The 24,234-nt window shown below is 43.3% G+C and overlaps 1 protein-coding gene across 1 annotated transcript in view; it reads left to right on the forward strand.

The window, feature by feature from the left end:
• The window catches only part of cacna1ba (calcium channel, voltage-dependent, N type, alpha 1B subunit, a), a 664,407-nt gene that overhangs the window by 552,722 nt on the left and 87,451 nt on the right, over positions 1-24,234 (forward strand). Inside the window, exons 29-33 of the mRNA XM_078227596.1 lie at positions 748-912; positions 3,300-3,410; positions 5,677-5,760; positions 20,094-20,210; positions 23,426-23,491. Coding sequence (XP_078083722.1) covers positions 748-912; positions 3,300-3,410; positions 5,677-5,760; positions 20,094-20,210; positions 23,426-23,491 — 543 coding nt within the window. The remainder of the gene's footprint in view (positions 1-747; positions 913-3,299; positions 3,411-5,676; positions 5,761-20,093; positions 20,211-23,425; positions 23,492-24,234) is intronic.

The raw sequence follows: 24,234 nt of genomic DNA on the forward strand, positions 1-24,234 counted from the left end.
TCCCCGTGTCTGCGTGGATTTCCTCCGGGCGCTCCGGTTTCCTCCCACAGTCCGAAAGGCATGCTGGCTAGATGCATTGGCTAAGTTCTCCCTCAGTGCACCCGAATTGGTGCTGGAGTATGGCGACTAGGGGATTTTTACAGTAACTTCATTGCAGTATTTATGTAAGCCTACTTGCGCCTAATAAATAAAGTTTAACTTTAACATTAACTTAGTGAATACAGAATAGCATCTGACTGTGGGGATGGAGGCGGAGTTGAAAACAAGGGGCAGAGACAGTGGATTGGGGGCATCCAGAATATATAGGAGCAAAGAGTGTAAGTATAGTGCAGAAAGTGCAGAAGGATTAGAGAGTGAGAAGCAACTGAAGAATGATGAGGGAGTTAATGCAGGAGACTAGAGAATGAAAATGAGTGATCTTATGAGTGAAATCAGTCAAATTACTCTGATGGCTGGCTGTGAGTTTGCTCCCTTTCTCCTCACGTTTGTGATTAATTCCTACATCCTGACTCAACACAAGGCACAGGTTTTAAGTAAGTGTAAGTGGAAAAAAAAGGAAGGCAGTGCAACTGCCACACAAATGTTCATCGTTTTTATTCTTGCGCTGTTAATAATGTTGCCCTCTTGTTGGAAGTTGTATTTATTTGAGCAGCACATGTGAAAATTGTGTAATCTTGACTTTGCCCTTTGAGTGTTGCGAGTCAAGGAATGGGCCCGTGGTGGTAACCTTGTCCAATTCTCTTCCAGAGGGCCTGTATTGATTTTGCTATAAGTGCCAAACCGCTAACTCGCTACATGCCACAGAACAAGCAAACTTTCCAGTACAAGATGTGGAGATTTGTTGTCTCCCCTCCCTTTGAATATTTTATAATGGCCATGATCGCAATCAATACCGTAGTGCTAATGATGAAGGTAAGGTGCATCAGCCAACATTCTGCAAAACTGGAGTAAGTGCTGCACTTCAAGCACAATCAGTAATTGTACTTCTGTGAGTTTTCGTGATAAAGCTAAATTCTTCTGTTTTGAAGAATACCAGATTGTCTGTTGTGTAGCATTTCATCTCAGGGCGACAGTGGCATGGTGATAATTTCACTGCACAATGAGATATTTACATGATCCTGCGCAATGATAGTGACAATTTTGACTTGGGGCAACATTGGATCAGTGGATGTTCAATTGAAATAACATTGGGGAGAGATATGTGATAGGTAACTGAATTGATGACGCCTTTTTTATGTCATCACCCATAGTTCAAGCGCAAGTGTCATCACTGAGGATGCCACATGGTAGGCGGCACAGTGGTTAACACTGCTGCTTCACAGCGCTAGGGACCTGGGTACGATTCCCGGTTTGGGTCACTGTCTGTGCAGATGCTCCGGGTGCTCCGGTTTCCTCCCACAGTCCAAAAGACGTGCTGGTTAGGTGGATTGGCCATGCTAAATTCTCCTCAGTGTACCCAAACAGGCGCTGGAGCGTGGCAACTAGGGGATTTTCACAGTAGTGTTAATGTAAGCCTACTTGTGACATTTAATAAATAAACTTTTAACTAGAAGTCAATTAATTGGCTTGTTGACTAGTCTTCTGGCAATGGAATTATCACACATTTGCCTGGTTAAGGTTTATAATCATATGATCATAGTAAGATTTGCGACTGATTGCAAAACTGTAATTTGATTCAGGAGCACCTATTGGAGTTTTTAGTTTGATGAAGAATTGGTTTATAACTGTCATTTCAACTCTGAAACCAGACAAAAATAACTTATTTAAATTGGTTGGTAGTTTTATTTAATTTTAAGCTGTTTTTGTGAACGGCATGGCTGCTGTTGATAGATCACTTCACATCGATTATGTCTGTTGGTGTTTATATCTGAGAAAGACAGATTTGTTGGCTTTTATCTTTATATTTATTGAGATGACACGTGTGGTTGATTGCAGCGCATTGTATGGAAAGTGTAGTAAAAGTTCCAATTAGCATACATAAGACAGCCCGTGTGGGAATTAAATTTACATAAAAATCAGCAGCACAAATTTTCATATCTTCAATGGAACACTCAGTGAAAAATTGAATTGCAAGATAACTGGTAAATAAATAATTGGCAGCCAAATCAATCATGAAACAATGATTGAATTTCCCAAGAAAAACTAGAATATTATCAAACAATCATCTTTTTTAAATTGGCGTTTTATTCTGGGTTATTGGGTTTGATGCCCTGTCAGAGAGTTGGTGCGAACTCAATGGGCCGAATGGCCTGTTCTGCACTGTAGGGATTCTATGGGTAGAATTTCCTTGTTTCGCCCGCCACAGGAAACGTAGCAGGCAGGGGCGAACCATGCAAAGGCCTATTGGCCTCGGGCGGGATATTCCGGCCTTGGGGTGAGCGCGGCCGGAAAACCCCGCTCTGTGGCTGGAATTCTACCGCCTCGCCCACCCTGGAATCAGGGTGGGCGGGGCTCGCAGAACGGAACTCTCCGTTGGCCTCAGGCGGGATTTTACGAACCTCGCCCAAACTTTACTTTTAAACTTACTGCCTTTCTGTCTGCCTGGCGTCTGCCTGTCTATATATTTCTGGTCAATTGACTGCATTGATCACTAATGGCTTTACCTCATGCAGTAGGTGGACAATTATGTATCAGAACAGTGCACTGGATAATAATGCACATCCATATTGAGTCACATTATACGAATGTGAAGTGGTGCTACAGTGCTGTGCTTTTGTAGTCAAGTCAGAAATCGCAGGCCATTTAATTAGTCCTTCCTTGCAAATTGTTGTGCAGTGTGGGACATTCGAAGCATAAATGCTGCAGCCACTCATTAAGTGATAGCATGAGCTTTGTCGTGTGATGCAACAAGGAGGCAGCAAAGGACAGCTGCCACTCATCCAATTCCCGCTGGTGATTGTAGGATTAGCATTGCCTGTTGAGAAAACCTTGAGGAAGAACTGCAAACCAGCAGGGGCAGAACGGGAAGCTGTTGCTCGGACCTCACTAGTTGGTGCTTGAAATCAGAGAGCAGTAGTCAATGTCATCTCATTATATAATTGGGAATGAATGGAGGAAGTGCTGATGAATGTTTCATGTGGACATCGATGAATAATGAATGCACTCCTGGATTCAAATAATCAACCTGCAACATAAAACAGTTTTCTAAAACCCTCAGCACAGCTGTGTTTAAGTGAAACAATCTTTTCTGGGCAGGAAATTATTTCATTCCCTGTTATGGAAATTGTAACCTTGTAGTTTTTTTTTAATTGACATCGTCTCAAGGACCGCATCTGATTCTTGTGTTCTTTTATTTGTAGTTCTACAATGCACCCGATCCCTATGACAGAATGCTGCAGTACCTGAACATGTTATTCACTTTCCTCTTCTCCATGGAGTGTGTGCTGAAACTTATTGCGTTCGGTATTCTGGTATGTTATATTTTAATTCAACTGACAAACAAGTTGTTAGGTGGCGTATTCAAAATAAATCACTGGGTGCCTCAGAACGGAAACCGATCTCGTGAATATATTGATTCAAATACGTTTGATGCAATCAAGTAGAAAAAAAAAGCGATGTTTCCGTTTAGCCAGTCAAAAGCTGCAACTCCATAAAGACCCTTATGTCAATGAATCTCAATCCATGGTTGGTTTTGTTGGGCTATGACTTTAAGTCGTGCTTCAGAATTTGAAGACATGATCTACTCTTGTACGATGTGAGCCCTTTTCTTTGGATAAACTGCAAAAGATCTCATTGCCCTAAGAAAGAGCAGCAAATTCTCCTTGCTTATATTCCTTCCTTAAGAAATTCCACCAAAACAGTTGCCTCTTCTGGCATCTGCTGTGCACACGTCGACTGTCTCATTTGTCTACATAATGTAGCTCTTACAGTAAAAGTCATTCAATTTTCGGGAAAGCTCTTTGGGATGTTTCCGGAAGGCACAAGAAAATGCTTTGCAAATGCAATATGAAACCGTTCAATTGATTAGGAGAAGATATTTTTGATCTCTGAGCTGCAAAGTTTTGCTGCTCACTTCACACATAACTGCCTCACAGCGCCAGGGGCCCAGGTTCAAATCTGGCCTCGGGTGACTGTCTGTGTGGGGTGTGCATGTTCTCTCCTTGTCTGCATGGGTTTCCTCCCACACTCCAAAGATGTGCGGGTTAGGGGGATTGGCCATGCTAAATTCTCCCTCAGTGTCAGGGGGATTAGCCAGGGTAAATTTGAGGGGTTGCGGGTTAAGGGCCTGGGTGGGATTGTGGTCGATGCAGACTCGATGGGTTGAATGGCCTCCTTCTGCACTGTAGGGATTCTATGAAATGTTGCCATTGGTGCTAAGCACTGTCGCACCATTTCTGAATGTTACCTTTCTTGAATGTTATAATTCATAACTGCTTCCATAAATTGACATAGCTATAGAAAAAGTGAAGAAAAATTTAACTTAGTTTAAAAATTGTTATCAAAGCGGTATTCTTTATCTTTTTATCGTCATTGATACTGATTTAGCAATACACCACATTCTATGGGTGTTCATTGTGTAAGCACTTGTCTGAGGTAGGTATTAAGCCCAAAGCAACAAAGGTGGGAAGATCCAAATTATCATGGCAAAATTCTGTATTATGGTCTTTCCGGGGAAACTGGTGATCTATGTATGTGTAATAAGTCTTCAGAGGCAGAAGTCCCTTCACAAAAATCCCTTTATTTACAATTCCAACAGCAGTACCCAGAGTGCTTTCAGTCAGCAATCCATCTTTGGGAGTGCCAGAGGAACTGACACTCCCGGTTAAGTACAAGGAAAAGACTCCCTGATTGGCCTATCAATTGACTCCTTAATCAGAGAGTTCATATTCCAATAGGCCAACATCAATGGCCTGATTGAAGTCATTACAGTATGTGTCCTAGAATTCATGCAGAGAGATCCAATCTCTGGGATCTGGTTAAAATTGAAAGTTGACAAACAGCTGCCCATCCTAAAGCTTTATCACAACAAAAAGTTTCAGCTTGGTCCATTCAAATCTGTGAATCTTTTGCACTGCAGCAACTGTGACATAAGATTGCTTTCTGCTGAGCAACTTGTGTAGGAAGTGAAGCTGAAAGCCCTTTAGGGCAACAGAAGCGAGTCACTGATTCCAGCTGTCATGCAACCATAAGAAAGCTGGTACAAAGTTGGGCATTTATCTGATAGCAATCTGAAATGGGGGCAGCACGGTGGCACAGTGGTTAGCACTGCTGCCTCACAGCGCCAGGGACCTGGATTTGATTCCTGGCTTGGGTCACTGTCTGTGTGGAGTTTGCACGTTCTCCCCGTGTCTGTGTGGGTTTCCTCCGGATGCTCCGGTTTCCTTCCACAGTCCGAAAGACGTGCTGATTAGGTGCATTGACCCGAACAGGTGCCAGACTGTGGCGACTAGAGGAATTTCACAGTAACTTCATTGCAATGTTAAATGTAAGCCTTACTTGTGACTCATAATAAATAAACTAAATTAAACTCAGAGCCACGTTAAGTGGCTCAAGACGAAACTTAACGAGTTAGGTGCATTGGCCATGCTAAATTTTCCCTCAGTGTACCCGAACAGGCGCTGGAGTGAGGTGACATGGGGATTTTCACAGTAACTTCATTGCAGTGTTAATGTAAGCCTATTTGTGACTAATAAAAAAAACTTTTTAACTGATTTTTTTTTCCTTTTCTTTATGCAGAATTACTTCCGCGATGCATGGAACGTGTTTGACTTTGTAACTGTACTGGGAAGTATAACTGATATCTTAGTCACTGAACTGGCGGTGAGTATATCTGCCCGAAATCATGCTGGTAGTTGACAAACTAGGGTCACTCCAGTTTTTGAGGTGAAGTGCAATGGTGAATTGAACTCTCGTGCTCTGTGTTTGATCCAAACAAGTGATAAAGTGATTCACCATGTTGGGTCATTTAAATTTACATGAAGAGGATTTCTTGTATTCCTTGATTTGAACTGCAACAGGTATTCTTTATATGGGGTAGCTGGGAATATTATGGAACTTGCATCAAGTGGTTGTGGTTTCAGACTTTCTTTCCAGGGCTTGTTTGCTCTTCAATAAACTATGGATCAAAAATCAATGCAGCTAAAAGCAGAGCTGTCACGCTTTGAGAAGAATGCACATGGCATCCTTCTGGTTCACTGCATTTCTAACCTATTCTTTCTCCGCACAACATCCTCTCTCTCCCCACTCCTACCCCGCAACTCTACTTTCCTCCTATTTAATGAGCGTGGAGGAGAACGGCACAAATGAATTGTGTTGCTGTCAGCACTCTTGCCCACTCCAGTCTCTGAAGGCAACAGATTGGGAAAAAATTGAATATTAATCTGGTAAAACATCCTTTCCCTTCTGGGAACTGGGATTGGATTCAACCCAGCCAGATGGTTTGCAGATGGAAGTCTCATTTTATACTCTCCCCTGAGGATTCCGATACCAGATCAGTCAGTGGTTTCTGCCTGGGATCTAATTCAATGGGACAAGGTTACCCACCCGTTTGGCTTTAGATGACACCCATTCTTCAGCCTTCCTCAGAAACTGTGGCAGTGCATCAGTTGCAGAAAGTAAGCTCGCAGATACTGCAGGTGGTATAGAAGACAAATGGTATGCAGGCCTTCATAGCGAGAGGAATAGGGATGTTTTACTGCAATTGTACAGGTCATTGGTGAGGCCATACCTGGAGTATTGTGTGCAGCTTTGGTGTCCTTATCAAAGGAAGGATGTCCTTGCTATAGAGGGAGTACAGCAAAGGTTTACCAGGCTGATTCCTGAGATGGCAGGTCTGTCATACTAAAGAGACTAAATCAGTCAGATTACATTCATTGGAATTATAAGAGTGAGTGGGGATCTCATAGAAACTTTTAAAATTCTAACAGGATTAGGCAGGATAGATTCAGAAAGAATGTATCCAATGTTGGGGGGAGTCCAGAACTAGGGGTCATAGTTTGAGGATAAGGGGTAAACCTTTTAGAACTGAGGTGAGGATAAAATTCTGGTGAATGTGTGGAATTCACTAGCATGGAAAGTAGTTGAGGCCAAAACGCTGTGTGATTTCAAGAAGAAATTCAATATAGCTCTTGGGGCTAAAGGGATCAAGGGATATGGGGGGAAGGTGGGATCACAATATTGAATTTGATGATCAGCCACGATCAAAATGAATGGTGGAGCAGACTTGAAGGGCCGAATGGCTTACTCTTGCTTTTATTTTCTATGGTTCAATGAATGGACATTGTATAAAGTGGGAGGGGGGGGGTCTCCTAAGTGCTTGGTTTTAACCTGTTCTTTAGAACAATGTAAAGGGAGTCAGTGCTATTCTAGATCGATAGAAAGTAGCGCACCTTACGTGGACCTGATTGCGATCCATGTTCCAATCCACGGCGTGGCTATCCTTCACCCGAATAAAAAGCTGACACCCAGAAGAGATGAAAAATTATATTCCAGAAATATATTACTGGTGGTCCCCTGTCTGCTATTTTGACTGAGGTGTTTTACATGCCGATTATAAATAGGCTGATCCCTTTGTTAAAATAATGCAGAGAAGAATCAAACAGTACGACATTTGATGTTTATCCATTAATATTTTCAACACAAGTTCCTGTCTTCACATTTTTCATTTTTTAGTATCAGCTCTTATTTTGAGGTCATTTTTTTTTTTGCAGCACGCCTGAGGAGATTGACAATTTCTGAATGTGAGCAACGAACCCAGTATGTTGTTGCTATTGTTAAATAATTAATGTGATAAGCGATAAAGCACCACATTGACTATTTTGGTGCAGTTAAATTTATATGAAGAGGATTTGTTGGATTCCAAGATTTGTGCAGCAGCAAATTTTCCTTGCACAGAATTATGATTTTTTTTTAAATAGCCTTCTTTCCACAACGACAAATACTTTGAAAGATGAATTACATATTGTAGTACTTCCAGTGTAATGTACTTGCCACATATAAATCTCTGCTGTTATTGGAGTAAGCCTTAATTTCCATGTTAATGAGCAGTTCCTGGGTATGGACTCACCAGAGAGCTGTTTAGCTGGCATCAGCCACCAAGTTTTGTCAGCATGTTTCTACAAACAGGTCAATATTCATCAGCATCATTTCTCTTGGCCCTGGATACCATCTGGGAGCTGTCCAGAAACGCTAGCCAAGTTCTGCTGTGCACTTGGCTAGTCCTGAATTGTAGAGTTTTTCAGTGCAGAGTAACAATCTAAGATCAATTTATGCTCCAAAGTAATGAGACAAGAGGAGGAATAGCAAGTCCACCTCAGTAGGTAAGATGACTCGCATCTCTCACCTGTATTTTTGTTTATTCTTTCATGGGTTATGGGTGTCGCTGGCTGGCCGGCCTTTGTTACCCATCCCTAATTGCCCCTTGAACTGAGTGGCTTGCTAGGCCATTTCAGAGGGCAGTTAAGAGTCAAACACATTGCTGTGGATCTGGAGTCACATGTAGGCCAGACCAGGTAAGGACGACAGATTTCCCTTCCCCAGAGGACATCAGTGAACCAGATGGGTTTTTCCGACAATCGACAATGGTTTCATGGTCGCCATTAGATTTTTAATTCCAGATTTTTAATTGAATTCAAATTTCACCATCGGCCGTGGTGGGTTCGCAGAGCATTACTGAGTCTCTGGGTTACAAGTCCAGTGACAATACCACTACACCACTGCGTCCCCTCTTTATACAGTGATCTGGCTGGCTGACCTCTTAACTTAGAACCCCAAACACTGTACATTTGAGCGGATCTGCCTATGAGGTTATGGCAGCAATTATTTTTTTTAATGGTGGCCATAACTGCATAATTCCTTGTCTTCAGCGCATGTTGGCCCTTTCAATCTTTTTATCACTAATAAGATCTGATAAAAATATATACAACTTGCGTTGCACAAGTTAACTTCACAGCACATTTGATTCCTACACATTTTGGGACTTAATCATAGAATCCATAGAATCCCTACAGTACAGAAGGAGGCCATTCGGCCCATCAAGTCTGTACCAACCATAATCCCACCCAGGCCTTATTCCTGTAACCCCACACATTTACCCTGCTAATCCCCCTGACACTAGGGTCAATTTAGCATGGCCAATCAACCCAACCTAACGAGGGCTGCATTGAGAACATTCAACTACAATTTCTCCTGCATGGTTACAATGTTGAAGGTTATATATTTTCACATTAATTACTATATCACACTGCAAGCATACTTTCTTGGTAGAGATAGTGGAGGGTCAGTAGCACCCCCCCTTCCCCTCCCCATCCCCTGCCATGACACACATTCAGGCATCATTCAGCCTGGGTTTGATTCCGGGCTCGGGTCACTGTCTGTGCGGAGTTTGCACGTTCTCCCCGTGACTGCGTGGGTTTCCTTCCACACTCCAAAAATATGCGGGTTATGTTGATTGACCATGCTAAAATTACCTCTTAGTGTCAGGGTAAATACTTGGGGTTACAGAAATAGAGCCTGGCTGGGATTGTTGTCAGTGCAGGCTCAATAGGGCGAATGGCCTCCTTCTGCACTTTAGGGATTCTGTGGATTCTATTAGAAACTAGAAGCAGGAGTAGGCCATTTGGTCCTTTGAGCCTGCTCCGCCATTCATTTTTGATCATGGCTGATCATCGAATTCAATATCCTGATTTCCCCTTGCCCCCCGCCCCCTTATCCCTTGATCCCTTTAGCCCCTAGAGCTATATCTAATTTCTTCTTGAATTCACACAACGTTTTGTCCTCAACTACTATTGGTAAGGTTCCTTAGCTTCAGCAAATCAAAATTTTCAACATTCATATTCAAGCATTTAGATTTGAAATGTAAACATGAGTTTCCTCACAAACCGTTGCCAGGAAGTAAATTGAGCTTTCCTATAAAGGGAGAGTTTCTTGGAATTTCTGCAGAATGTGAAAGATATTCAGGCCAGCACCCAGGTGACGCATCTGGCTGATGTGAATCTGATTAAATTTAGATGCATTAAAAAGGCACTTCCGCTAGGATAATGTCTGATTAATTATTATAACCCTATCTACATGTAGCTATCATTGTTTATTCTTTAATCTAAATTAATAAACAATGCATTTGTATTCATGCAAATGTAATTTTTATTTGTTTCAAAATATTTATTTCGGAATGACAATTCTAGATTACTTCGAATAATCACATGTTACTGGCAGTTAGTTGGAATAAGTTAGCGTGAGGTTATCTTTCATTCTCCAGTAAATTTACAGCCACTTTAGCTAAGGGATACTTTGAACATTATCTTTGAACTAAAAAAATCCCTTCCTCATCTGAAGCAGCTGACTTGAGCTGGGGTTCCTTGGCATTGGTAGGCCCTCATGACCATATCCAACTTGCCATTATGTTTGATCCTGGGCAGTGATGATTGGTAGGCTACTTGACTGTGGCAGCATCACTGTCAAGGCTGATCCTATTGGTCATCACAAAGGCGTTCCCAATTGAGGTTTCTGGATAACGCTGCACCACGGAACTTATTCTTCAGGTGGGTTTCTGCTTCCCCTCTTTGTTTCAAATTCACTAAAAATAGAATTGTAATGACAGAGCTTATTGGAGAGAAGGTTTCAAGGGGCTTATTTCAGGGGAATGGCGGTCTGGTGCCTCTGTGGGTAGTGTCCCTACCTCCGAGCCAGAAGCTCCGGGTTCGGGTCCCATCCCGGGACTTGAAGGTGCATTCGTAATGCAAAATCCTGCAAAATCCTTCCAACACACCCATGGGCTGGTGGTAAGAGCAGGTCAACTACATTTGATGTGGAAGGGCTCCTCTCAAGCTGTAAGCCTCTGGTGACGAGCTAGCAATCTGGTGCAGGTAAAACCCTTAATGGGAACAGATGAAAGTCTGCCTTGGTGTGCCACTCGGCGAGGGAAGAGAAACAAACATTTCAGGAGAAGGACCTCATTTGACGGGAAGGCAAATTGAAGAATTGAGCTCAGAGTGCCCAATTTGCCAGTGCTTAACTGATCACTGCTAAACCAGGAAGCATGAGACTTTGCATCAGTATCAGGGCACTACAAAATGTACTGTTCAATAATTGTAAAGTAAAATATCTTCCACAAACGGTGACCATGTTGTACTAAAGGTTATTGACTTAAAATGGCCTCCAATGCAGTACAACAATTGCCTGGACGAGAGCGGCATGGTGACACAGTGGTTAGCACTGCTGTCTCACAGCGCCAGGGACCCGAGTTCAATTCAGGCCTCGGGTCACTGTCTGTGTGGAGTTTGCACATTCTCCCCGTGTCTCCTTGGGTTTCCTCTGGGTGCTCCAGTTTCCCCTCTCAGTCTGAAAGATGTGCGGGTTAGGTGGATTGGCCATGCTAAATTGCCCCTTAGTGTCAGGGAGACAAGCAGGATAAATACGTGGGGTTATGGAGATAGGGCCTGGGTGGGATTGTTGTTGGTACAGGTTCGATGGGCCGAATGGCCTCCTCCTTCACTGTGGGGATTCTATGATAAGTAATGAGGAACTTTGATAAGAAAATATTTTAGTGATGTGCTTGCAACTGCTGCAAACTCTTAAAAGCTGATGGCAACATATGAGTTAGCTCTCACATGATTATTCAACTGTAAAATTGCCATTCAACTTTCGAGATCACCACCAGTTGAATGAAAAATCGATGCTCCTTACGTTTGTATTGATTATCTTCCTGGTACATCCACAATGAACCTGCATTCTGAGTTACTACAAGCTTGTCCTTTTTGACACCACTATAAAGGTTCTAACACTGATTTGCTGGATTGTAATATGATTCAAGTGATGTTTCATTTTGATTATAAGAAAAAGACTTGAGTTTGATTTCACTCATCTGATTTCTCATTTCCTCTTGTTTCTGTGCCTTATTTTCTCCAATGGTCGCCTGAATCACGCCATCCAACCAACACACTATGTGAAAACCCATGCATCCGTCTGTATGTTGTCTGCCTGCTGTTCCCTCCTAAAACCTTTCTTTGCGTCCTGCCAACATCTATCATCCATGAACAACATCAACATGTAGCAACGGGTTGGTTTCATCAATTTAAGAAATTGTTTGCTTTTTAATTTGCTTTATTCCCCCCCGCCCCCCCAGCCCCATTAACTTGGTGCATGTACACTGAGAAAAGCGAAGTGTGTTCATTTGGCCCCGCTCTCCCGTTTTCTGACATGCAGGACTGTATAGGGTACCCACTCCTGGCAGCTTAGCCTGGCTAAACTTGCTTTCCTTTTCCCAAGCTAGCGACAGACTTTGGAATAAACAGCCACAGTGTAGACTTTGAAATAGGGCAGTACCATGGCACAGTGGTTAGCATTGCTGCCTCTCAACGCCAGGGACCCAGGTTCCATTCTCGGCTTGGGTCACTGTCTGTGTGGAAGTTGCACTTCTCCCCGTGTCTGTGTGGGATTAGCAGGTTAAATATGTAGGGTTACGGGGATAAGGCCTGGGTGGGAATGTTGTCTGTGCAGGCCTTATGGGCCAAATGACCTCTTTCTGTACATGATCCTGTGTGGAGTCTGTATGTTCGCCCCTTGTCTGCGTGGGTTTCCTCCGGGTGCCCACAGTCCGAAAGACGTGCTGGTTAGGTGCATTGGCCGTGCTAAATTCTCCCTCAGTGTACCCGAACAGGCACTGGTGTGTGACGACTAGGGGATTGTCAAAGGCACTTCATTGCTATGTTAATGTGAGTCTACGTGTGACCAATAAATAAACTTTAAAACTTCACGGTTGCATTTTAATAATAGTTTCCGCATAAAACAAAGGAGGAAGGAAATGGAAAGGGAATGGATGGAGGAAAGGCACTGGGAAAGGAATAAGACAAAATAGAATAAACGTGTTATTCCCCTGCTTTATAATTAGATCGTTTCTCACTAATAATAACAAATAGTTCTCCCCGTAGGGTGCTTATGTGCTCAGCGTTAAGACCAACTTTGCTTTTTTTTGTGTTAATTTTAAATGAATTGTTTTCTTTTAAGAAAGAATTAATTACTATTGATGGGATTGGGTTGGAGGAGCTACTCTGAGTGAGGTGGGTTCGTGAAGAGCTACTCATTAAAGTCAGGGAAATTCAATGATTGTCTTGCTTTGCTTGTTCACTTTAACTCAGCTCTCTCACGCAGTCATTCTTCCCAGATCATTCCCGTGTTGGTATTTATCCATGCTGGCTGCTGAAAGAAAATTGCTCCAAAATATTAGAGAAACACGGGAGGGGGAGGGGAAAAGAACATTCAGATGAGCTAAGTGCTTTAATTTTGGCCTAATGATGGCTTTTTATTTTGACCTGATGATTTGGAATGATCATCATTAGCATTAACAGGATTGCTTAATTCAGAGCAAACCTATTATATTCTGTGCTAGCGTTGATCAATCACCTTGCTAATTACAGAGGAAATCTCTGAGAAACTTCCATATTTATCATGTCTGTTCACTTTGTTAAGAGGAAGAATAGTAGGTTAAATAAAGAAGAATGGGTGCAAAGTGAGATTACTGAGAGGCAGAGAGGGCAATTTAAGCCCCTCTTTTGTAACTTGAGAGCGCAGGTAAGGCCTTCCTGACGCAGAGCTGTCCATCCTAAGGCGGCACAGTGGTTAGCACTGCTGCCTCACGGCGCCAGGGACCCGAGTTCGATTCCCGGCTTGGGTCACTGTGCGAAGTTCGCATGGTCTCCTCGTGTCTGCATGGATTTCCTCCAGGTGTTCCGGTTTCCTCCCACAGTCCGAAAGACGTGCTGGTTAGGTGCATTGGCCATGCTAAATTGCCCCTCAGTGTACCCGAACAGGTGCCGGAGTGTGGCGACTAGGGGATTTTCACAGTAACTTCATTGCAGTGTTAATATAAGCCTACTTGTGACACCAAGCAATAAACTTTAAACCTAAGATGTCCAAAGATGTGTGGGTTAGGTTGATTGGCCATGCTAAATTGACCCTAGTGTCAGGGGCATTAGCAGTGTAAATATGTGAGGTTACGGGAATGGGGCCTGGGTGGGATTGTGGTCGGTGCAGACTTGATGGGCCAAATGACCTCCTTCTGCCCTGAAGGGATTCTATGATTCTGTAAGGTCTGTACGATCAGTAGACTAAATCATGTTTCTGTCAAAGAGAAAATGCCTCTAATTCTACTGGCCAGATGTGTTGCCCCTCCTCATTTTGGAAGAATGCCCAGAGTGGAGTCTAAGTTCTTTGATAAACAATCAAATCGCAAGTCAAAACAGTATGTGTTCTCCAGAAATTCTCCATTAACAACCCAATCAGTGGCTCAAATTCATAGGAAATGATAGGCGCCAAGTGCAAGACTACATTTGCACTGCTTAGTGAAACTCTGTCGGTCATGAGCCTCGCTATGTAGCTGGATCTCAGGTCCACTGCAAGATTAACAAACTCTTGGAATGTTTTCTTCCTTGCCTGATAACTAGATGCTCCATCTAATGAGACAATTCTGCCCTTGGGCTCCCCTTGCTTAAAGATGGCAGTGTCCTTGAGGCAAAGAAATATAAGCTGACTTTGCAAGAAGTTCTTCATGGAATAATGAATGACCCGCACCAGGCAGGAGTCCAGCAGAGCCCCAATCCACTAACAAGATATCCAGCTCCCCAAAGAAGCTGGAGGCTTCGCTGTAGGTCCCATGCACACTAATTACATGGATCCGTACTCCCGCACGGGAGCCAGAGATCATTACAAAAGATCTTTGAACCCCTGCTGGTTTAAAATGGAAGGACTGACAATTGTCTCCCCTAGGTTTCGATGAATATACTAACCACTCTCCCCCACCCCCACTCCCCTACACCCTCGACCTCTGTACAATCTAGCATGTTCTATGCTAATTAGATTTATTCTCTGGGCCCGTATTTGATAACACAATTTTATTCCAGGAGTGACAGTATTTTCTTGTCTCTAATGGGGTGATTAACACATTTGACATTTAGTGAAATTAGCGTTAAGTCAGCTGTAACCATTAGATACTATTTTTATTCCAGTCACGCATTTCTCTGAATGCATAATTATATTTTACATTCCCCAATGTAAATGTGGAGGAATCTATTCCCTACTCAAGTGTGGAGTTACAAAATTAATTTGTATGCCCCTGTGCAAAATCCTGATATCGGGAATACATAACTCTCCATTTCCCAGTTTCTCAAGAATGTACTGAGTAGTTAGAGTCTTCCATTCTGAGGATCAGGAAACATAATGTCGCACATTGCTCCCCCTTTCTCCAATTCCTCTGTGCCAAGTTCAGTGAAACTATTTCCCCATCCATCCACTGCAGAATGGATCCCAACCAATTTTCACCAATGATGAACCCCCCCTCCCAGGGAAAATTTAGACTGTAAAGTCAAAGTAAAGTTTATTTATTAGTCACAAGTAAGGCTTACATTAACACTGCAATGAAGTTACTGTGAAATTCCGCTCGTCGCCACAGTCCTGTGCATGTTTGGGTCAATGCACCTCACCAGCACGTCTTTCAGACTGTGGGAGGAAACCGGAGCACTCGGAGGAAACCCACGCAGACACGGGGAGAACGTATAAACTCCACACAGACAGTGACCCAAGCTTGGAATCGAACCAGGGTCCCTGGCACTAACCACCGCTAAGCAGCTGTGCTAACCACTGTGCTACCGTGTAGAAAGGGTACAACAGGGAAAATGAGCACTTGATGCATTGGTCTGTCTGGTTCCTATCTAAGTTTTCAAAGAGCACCCCAACTGAGCATCATGGACAGCACGGTGGCACAGTGGTTAGTACTGTTACCTCACGCACCAGGGACCCGGGTTCAATTCCGGCCTTGGGTGGCTGTGTGGACTTTCCTCCAGGTGTTCTGTTTTCCTCCCACAGTCCAAAGAAGTGCAAGTTAGGCAGATTGGCCATGTTAAATTGCACCTTAGTATCCAAAGATGTGTAGGTTAGGTGGATTGGCCATAGTAAATGGGTGGAGTTACAGGGATAGAGCAGGGGGAGGGTGGGCCTGCATAAGATGCTCTTTTGGAGGGTCAGTGCAGACTCAATGGACCAAATTATCTCCTTCTGCGTTGCAGAAGTCAGCTCCAGGTACAGACATAGAAAAGTAAGGAGCATACAAACCTGTTGCAAAGAAGCAAGCCATAATTTAAGACACCATTGGTAAGATTCAAGATGCTTGTACAGATCTTCTCTTAGAACCTAATCCTGATGTGCCTCAATTTACAGAGGGGGCTGGTGCAGAAAGGAAATAATGTAAATGAAGCCTAAATATTGAAGGTACAATCTCTGCCCAGTAAAGAATATAATTTCACTGAACTGAGACTAGGCAATGGACCTGATTAATTTCTCTTCTTCGTTTTACTGTCGAATTCTAAAGCTGTTGCAGCCTATTTTAAGAAATGGTCAGTTCATATTTTAAACTCATCAGTCAAATTTTAAATCATCTTTGGAGTTTCGGGGGATCAAAATGGTTTCATCAGGATAACGGAACCACGTTTAGAGTCCCCGGTATAAGAGGAAAGGTTTTTCATTACAAAATCCATTGTCCAAGATATGGTCAGGATTTAACTTATGCAAATAAAGAAAGAAATCTTTTAGCGCTTTTCATTAAATTTTTTCCTGTATTTTAAAAACTCTATGATTGTGGTTTACAATTTGCTTTCACTGTTTTGTTTTGCAGTTCATTTAACCATTTCCAGTCCAGTCTCTCCCAGGTTCTTGTTGCATTTCAGACTAACAATCATCATCTCCTTAAGTGTACCTGGCTAATCAGCTCCTACATCCAAAAGTCTTCCCCACGTATCAGCCAGATTATCCCTTTCCATTGACCACCTTGTTGCAATGTAGTTTGAAAATAGTTCTGTTTTTGGATAGTGGGGTGTATCTCTGAATGCTGATAGGAAAGTGATGGACTTGATGCTCAGGAGGACAGGACGAATTTTTGAGGCAACCATTTATTCAGAGGACAAGACCTGACTGATAGGACAACCACACTCCAATGAATTAATGATGCTTTTCTCCAGGGAATGCTACAATCCCCAAAGCTTGCAATTGATTTGACTAGGCAGGAAAGGGGCGGCACAGTGGTTAGCACTGCTGCCTCGCGGCACCAGGGATCCGGGTTCGATTCCCGGCTTGGGTCACTGTCTGTGTGGTGTTTGCACCTTCTCCCCGTGTCTGCGTGGGTTTCCTCTGGGTGCTCCGCTTTCCTCCAAAGATGCATGGGTTCGGTGGATTGGCCATGCTAAATTGCCCCTTAGTGTCAGGGGGAACTAGCTAGGGTAAATGCATGGGGCTGTGGGGATAGGGCTTGGGTGGGATTGTGGTCGATGCAGACTCGATGGGCTCCTTCTGCACTCTAGGATTCTATGATTCTAAAATGGTGTGCATGCTTAAATCCCCCTGCTTCTATGTCACAGAGCTTCGTGCATGCAAAGTTTTTTTTTCTTATATATTTGCTTAGGCGCATTTGAACTGCATCATCTTTATGGATTTCAATTATCTGTCTGTGGGTTCAATGACCATTCTATCTGATAGTGAAGTGAATAAGTCCAGTACGTGTTAGCATGGACTCTTCTGCATAAGAAATTATATTTGAGCATGAAACAGCTCAGTTCTGTTTAAACTGATTTTACTCATTGATTGTTTGTGTTCACTTTTAAATATTGGAGTTCAGTCTGTTGAATGAGATAGGTACTCCACTGGGAGGCTTCTGACGGGTTGCAATAGAAAGGAACACTCAAGAAAACTCTTTCGAATTTGACATTACCGTTCGCAGTTGACTGGTTGGTCCAATGGTAAAGCATTTAATCGCTACCAAGAATCTTGCTGCCAAAGATTAATACCATTTGGTGAAGGGTGGCATGGTGGTTAGCACTGCCGCCTCACAATGCCAGGGACCCGGGTTCAATTCCTGGCTTGGGTCACTGTCTGTGCGGAACATTCTCCCATGTCTGCGTGGGTTTCTAAAGATGTGCGGTGGATTGGCCATGCTCAATTGCCCTTTAGTGTCAGGGAGATTAGTAGGGTAAATATGTGGGGTTACGGTGAGAGGGCCTGGGTGGGATTGTTGTCGGTGCAGGCCCGATGGGCCAAATGACCTCTTTCTGCACTGTAGGAGTTCTATGATTCTGTGTGGAGTCTGCATATTCCCACCGTGTCTGTGTGGGTTTCCTCCGGGTGCCCCAGTTTCCTCCCACAGTCCGAAAGACGTGCTGGTTAGGTGCATTGGCCGTGTTAAATTCTCCCTCGGGGATTTTCACAGTAACTTCATTGCAGTGTTACTGTAAGCTACTTGTGATATTAATAAAGTAAGCTTAAATAAACTTGGTCAGGTTAGCTTCAGGACGTCTGTGGCATTGTCCTGGAAAATGCTTAATTGTACATCACATGATGTTGATAAACGAACCAAAATGTGCAATCGCTCAAATATATTAACATATCCAATGGCACCATTATCATGTTAGTGATCAATAATATTTTCCACAAATCCATTAACTCAAAGCTAATCAGAAAAGAGCTCACAAATTTAATTATAGTTCATTAAAAAAACCAGCACAGCCACAAAGGGCCAAATGGCCTCCTCCTCTGCTGATTGCAAATTCTAAATACATTTTTAAGTGCCTGCCAAAAAAAACCCCCAAAATGATAAAGAAAAAAATGTGTTGAAATGTTTCATCAAGATGATTAAAAACATTGCCAATTCCATGACAACTAACTAGCGGAGAGATGGCAACTGGAGGCTCTGGGGAGCTGATGTTTGCATCGGATGGGCTTTTTAATTATTCTGTGATTAAAAAGTGATTTTCTAGTTGAATCAGGCTTTTGCAAAGGAAGTCAATCCTTCTCCTTTACCCCCGTTGGAATGTGCCCGCAGTTGGAACAGCCACGTGCTTTATCAGCCGAGCTATGCTTGCGAGTGGGAACCACAACATCAAGCCAGGAATTCTCCTAAAATTTAGGCTTTCTAGATAATGTAGGACATCACACCATCAGGGTTACTAGGATTTCCTGAATCTGGGATACAACTGTAAACCAAGCAGGGTGGCACCGTGGTTAGCACTGCTGCCTCACAGCGCCAGGGACCCGGGTTCGATTCCCGGCTTGGGTCACTGTCTGTGTGGAGTTTGCACGTTCTCCCCGTCTCTGTGTGGGTTTCCTCTGGGTGCGTCGGTTTCCTCCCAAAGATAAGAACATAAGAAGAACATAAGAAATAGGAGCAGGAGTAGGCCATCTGGCCCTTCGAGCCTGCCCCGCCATTCAACAAGATCATGGCTGATCTGAAGCGAATCAGTTCCACTTACCCGCCTGCTCCCCATAACCCCTAATTCCCTTATCGATCAGAAAACTATCTACCCGTGATTTAAACATATTCAACAATGTGCAGGTTAGGTTGATTGGCCATGATAAATTGGCCATTAGTGTCAGGGGGATTAGCAGGGTAAATACATGGAGTTACAGGGATAGGGTCTGAGTGGGATTGTTGTCGGCGCAGGCTCAATGGGCTGAATGGCCTCCTTCTGCACTGGAGGGATTCTTTGATTCTGTGATTATACTGATCGTATAGAATTATAGAATCTCTACAGTGCAGAAGGAGGCCAATTCGGCTCATCGAGTCTGCACCGACCACAATCCCATCCCCACACATTTACCCCAATAATCCCTCTAATCTACACATCCCGGGACACACTAAGGGACAATTTAGCATGGCCAATCAACCTAACCCTAATATTATTGAAGCTCAACTTGCATTTGTAAACTGGAATGGTTACATTTCTCTCAGGATAGGAATGTACTCAAAATATGTGTTCTCCTTGTCCATTTCTGCCTTGCCGCAGTAATAGGAAAGTATTTAGTGTAAATTTTCTAATCCTGAGAAATGCTCATAACGTTGTCCTTTATTGTAAAAGGGAATTTGGTTCAAATCACAACCCATCAAGGGGAATCTGGTTGCAGGATAACATTTTGAATCAAGTTGTTTCACTTGTTTCGAATGAATCTCTGGATCAATTCTTTCTTAAATTCACATATTCCAATTGATGAACTGATGTCACTGATAAAATGCTCCATGAAGAGGGCTCCTGTAAAAGATTCACTGCAGTGCGAACCACGCCGCTATGCCGATTTAGGTTTCTGGTTGCTGACCGTACCCTGAATTCTTTGTTTTTCACCAGGGTAACTTTATCAATCTCAGCTTCCTGCGGTTGTTCAGAGCTGCACGTCTCATCAAGCTCCTACGCCAGGGATACACCATTCGTATTTTGCTCTGGACCTTCGTGCAGTCCTTTAAGGTGCGTCCCCCGACACCACGGTAAACTGAAACAAACTGACCCCAGAGGGAGCGACTATTTAAGATGGGAGGTGATTTTAAAGCCCATGCAAGAGCAGGGATGAGTTTGGATCAGTGGGAGTATTGTTCTATTTCTTAACAATTTTATGTACCAAGGCTAATGATTTGTTTTTTTTCAAAGGTTCAGAAGACATTGCTGTTACGCGCAATTGACCTGTGTCTTGTGGTATAATTGTGCCATCTATTGGTCAATAGTTGTAATTTTGTCCAGTGCAGAGAGTAGAGATGAACAGCGAAGTGAGCTTATTAAATGAGCTGAAAGTTTGCCAAAGCTTTCATCCAGTTATTGTCACTGCACATAAAGTTGACCTTGAGGCTCGCTCACACTTCAAACCTGTTCAGTTTAATGAGTAAGATAACAGTATGCCATGTAAAGATCGCATTTATTTCCTTGGAGCAAACTAAATGGAATGGAGGTTCATTTAGACTGTGGTAAAAATTCAGTGGATAGGGTCTTAGCAGGATGGCAGGTTGGCTCCTGAAGCTACCAGCCCAACCAAAGAGTGGGCAGCGCTCGAACCTCAGCAGCTGCATCAGGAGAGAGGGGCACCGCTAGGGTGGTTCAGGTAACAAGAGGGGCACCTGTGGCCCCTTCTTTGTGGCGTGGAGTGGTCTCTTGGACATCTGCAGGATACATGAAACTGCCAACCTCCCCCCACGAGGGTATGCCAACTCCCTGTTGGCCAGGGAAAATCACCCCTGATGTGGGCCTTTGCTGCCTGCCTCCATGTGAAAACTTTCCACAGCATTGGAAATGTATCTTGGAGCCATCCCAATACAGCTCACTGCTATTCCCCCTCCCGGGCCACCACCCGGAATGGGAAAATCCTGCCCACTGATGCAGCTTGTGTCACCTTAGGCCACAGCTAGAGTACCGTGTGCCGTTCTGGTCACCACATCATAGAAAGGATGTGATTGCCCTGGAAAGGGTGCAGAGGGGATTCACCAGGATGTTGCCTGGGCTGAAGCATTTCAGCTATGAAGAGAGGCTGGATAGGCTGGGGTTGTTTTCCTTAAATTATGACGGATAGATAGGATACTTAGGAAAAAAACATTTCCCTTTAGTGGAGGGGGCAATTTCGGGTAAGGGACAGGACATTTAGCAGGAATTTGAGGGAAAACCTTTTTACTCAGAGGAAGATGGGAATCTGGAACTCTCTGACTGAAAGGGTAATAGAGGCGGCACAGTGGTTAGCACTGCTGCCTCACAGCGCCCGGGACCAAGGTTTGATTCCCGGCTTGGGTCACTGTTTGTGTGGAGTTTACACGTTCTCCCCTTGTCTGCATGGGTTTCCTCCGGGTGCTCCAGTTTCCTCCCACAGTCCGAAAGACGAGCTGGTTAGGTGCATCGGCCATGCTAAATTCTCCCTCAGTGTACCCGAACAGGCGCCGGAGTGTGGCGACTAGGGGATTTTCATAGTAACTTCATTGCAGTGTTAATGTAAGCCTACTTGTGACACTAATAAATAAACTTAAATAAACTTTAGAGGCGGAAACCACATTTAAGAAGCATTTAGACAAGCATTTCAACTGCATTTTGTCATGTATTGTTTCCGCAAAGCAAAGCTGACCATGAAGTCAAGTACTGCTGGTATTAAAGTTCTGTATAATTAGCAATAATTGTAAATAAAGTTTACTAAATGCAAAATGTAATCAATGTATAGGCATAACCCACCACCTGTTGGCCACCACCCATAGATTTGGATTTAAAGCCCATTCAGGTAGAAACATCTTTTTCAAATGAGACACAAGGCAAAGTGTCAAGTTCCGCATGCACGTTGACATTGACTGCAATACTAAAGAGAGATGTTTATTTAGTCACACTGATATTTTTGTATGTTGGCTTTCGGTCACAGAAACAGAATATAATCTTTCTTGTGCATTAAGTGGATCAGTATTCCATAAGGCAGTGGAAGATAAAGAGACATTATTCTGAGGGAGACAGACTTGTAATGAGCCTTTCACTAAAAGAGCCCTTATGCCATTCCAAGATCAAACAGAAAGTTGATTCATATCTTTAATTGAAGTCCTGGCTGTTGTGACTCGGCCATCACAAAGCTTGAGAGCCTGAGTATAAATATCAGAGAGCAGGAGGACAAGCAGTGGTGCAAGTAAAATATTCATGTCACTCTTCGACTGGGCGTATAATGTGTATATTTCTTATTTTGTGAATTATTGTTGAAGAGAGAGACAAGCTGTCAAAGCTTTCCATCTTGCACTCATCAGGACAGATGCAAGAATACCAAATTTCAAAGGGATCAACAATTTATACCACATGAGAAAAGGTGCTGATTGATTGGTCAAGGCATTGTCATGGGATATGCACCAGGGATTAGTTGTCCCCTCTTGCTTTTGTCTGATTGAAAAAGGTGCAGTGCCTGGACATGTTCTTTTTGCTTGCGGAGGACAGGCCCCTGTGCTAGTGGAGTGCTGGAAGAATTTTACTAATGGCCATAAAATATACCAGGAAAATCCGAGAAAAGCAGCCGTCAGATAGCTGCTGTCAAATTGATGCTTCGGGTGCGGTCTTACCGGCCGATCACACCACGCTCCCACTGCAGCGAGGTCGGAGAATTTGGTGCCCAGTCAAATGTTTGTTCACTGCAGCAGGATGGGAAAATCCTGCTGGTGTGAACAGTGGTAACGTTCCGGCCTTAGTGTTTACTGAGAATCTACTGAGGTTCCATAGACTCGGATTAATTCAAACATACTAGAATACCTAACCAACTTGTTTAATGAGGACAAAAAGCAGAATATTAACATAAAGATGCAGCATCTTGGGCAGCATGGTGGCACAGTGGCTAGCACTGCTGCCTCACAGCGCCAGGGACCCAGGTTCGATTGGGTCACTGTTTGTGCAGAGACTGCATGTTCTCCCCGTGTCTGTGTGGGCTTCCTCCAGGTGCTCCCATTGTCTGAAAGACATGCTTATTAGGTGCCATGCTAAATTCTCCCTCAGTGTATCCGGACAGGCGTCGGAGTGTGGTGACTGGGGGATTTTCACAGTAACTTCATTGCAGTGTTAATGTAAGCCGACTTGTCACACTAATAAATACATTTTAAAAACTTGTATTTAATGAATTTCTAAATGTTTCCTATGATGTTGATTGTCGTATCGGTTTTTCAGTGTTGCCTAACTTTGTGTTTCTTTTGCAGGCATTACCGTATGTCTGCCTCCTGATTGCCATGTTATTTTTCATCTATGCCATTATTGGAATGCAGGTCAGTGCAGCTAATGTTACAAGAAAAAAGCTCTGATCTAATATATGCTGAAGGGCAGCCGATCACGAACTGTCACACCTCTGGAAATGTGAAGTAAAGTTAATCGCCCTGTTGTCCAGATTGCATGTTAATTGGTTGGCACAGTGGCTTTCTCCTAATCGGGGGAACTATTTGATAAAAGGCTTGAAAATAAAATGCAAAACATATTTTAAAATTTAGAAATGTATGTCCAATTTACAGTGGGCAATAAATATTTAAATACTGTGAAGTTGGCAGTAAAAGTTGGTTGCTCTCGCTGTCCCTCTGGGTCCTAAGGTTGTGCAAAAGAATTCCACTCCGAGGTTTGGCTGATCTAGACTACTAGCTCAAACTACTTGATTAAGGGTTGTGAATCTGTGAAATTCCCTGCCCAGTGAAGCAGTTGAGGCTACCTCATTGAATGTTTTTAAGGCAAGGATAGATACATTTTTGAACAGTAAAGGAATTAAGGGTTATGGTGAGCGGGCGGGTAAGTGGAGCTGAGTCCACAAAAAGATCAGCCATGATCTTATTGAATGCAGAGCAGGCTCGAGGGGCCAGATGACCTACTCCCGCTCCTAGTTCTTATATAAATGAAGCAAAGTACTGCAGTGTTGTCCCAGTTAGAGTTTACATGATGCGTGTGTCTCTTTTAATGGATGAGATGAGTGTTGAAAATCCAATGGTATTGTTTAAAGACTAGGAAGGATTCTTTCTGTAGCTTG

This window comes from Mustelus asterias, chromosome 13 (assembly GCF_964213995.1).
Source record: "Mustelus asterias chromosome 13, sMusAst1.hap1.1, whole genome shotgun sequence".
In the NCBI taxonomy this organism is placed as follows: Eukaryota; Metazoa; Chordata; class Chondrichthyes; order Carcharhiniformes; family Triakidae; genus Mustelus; species Mustelus asterias.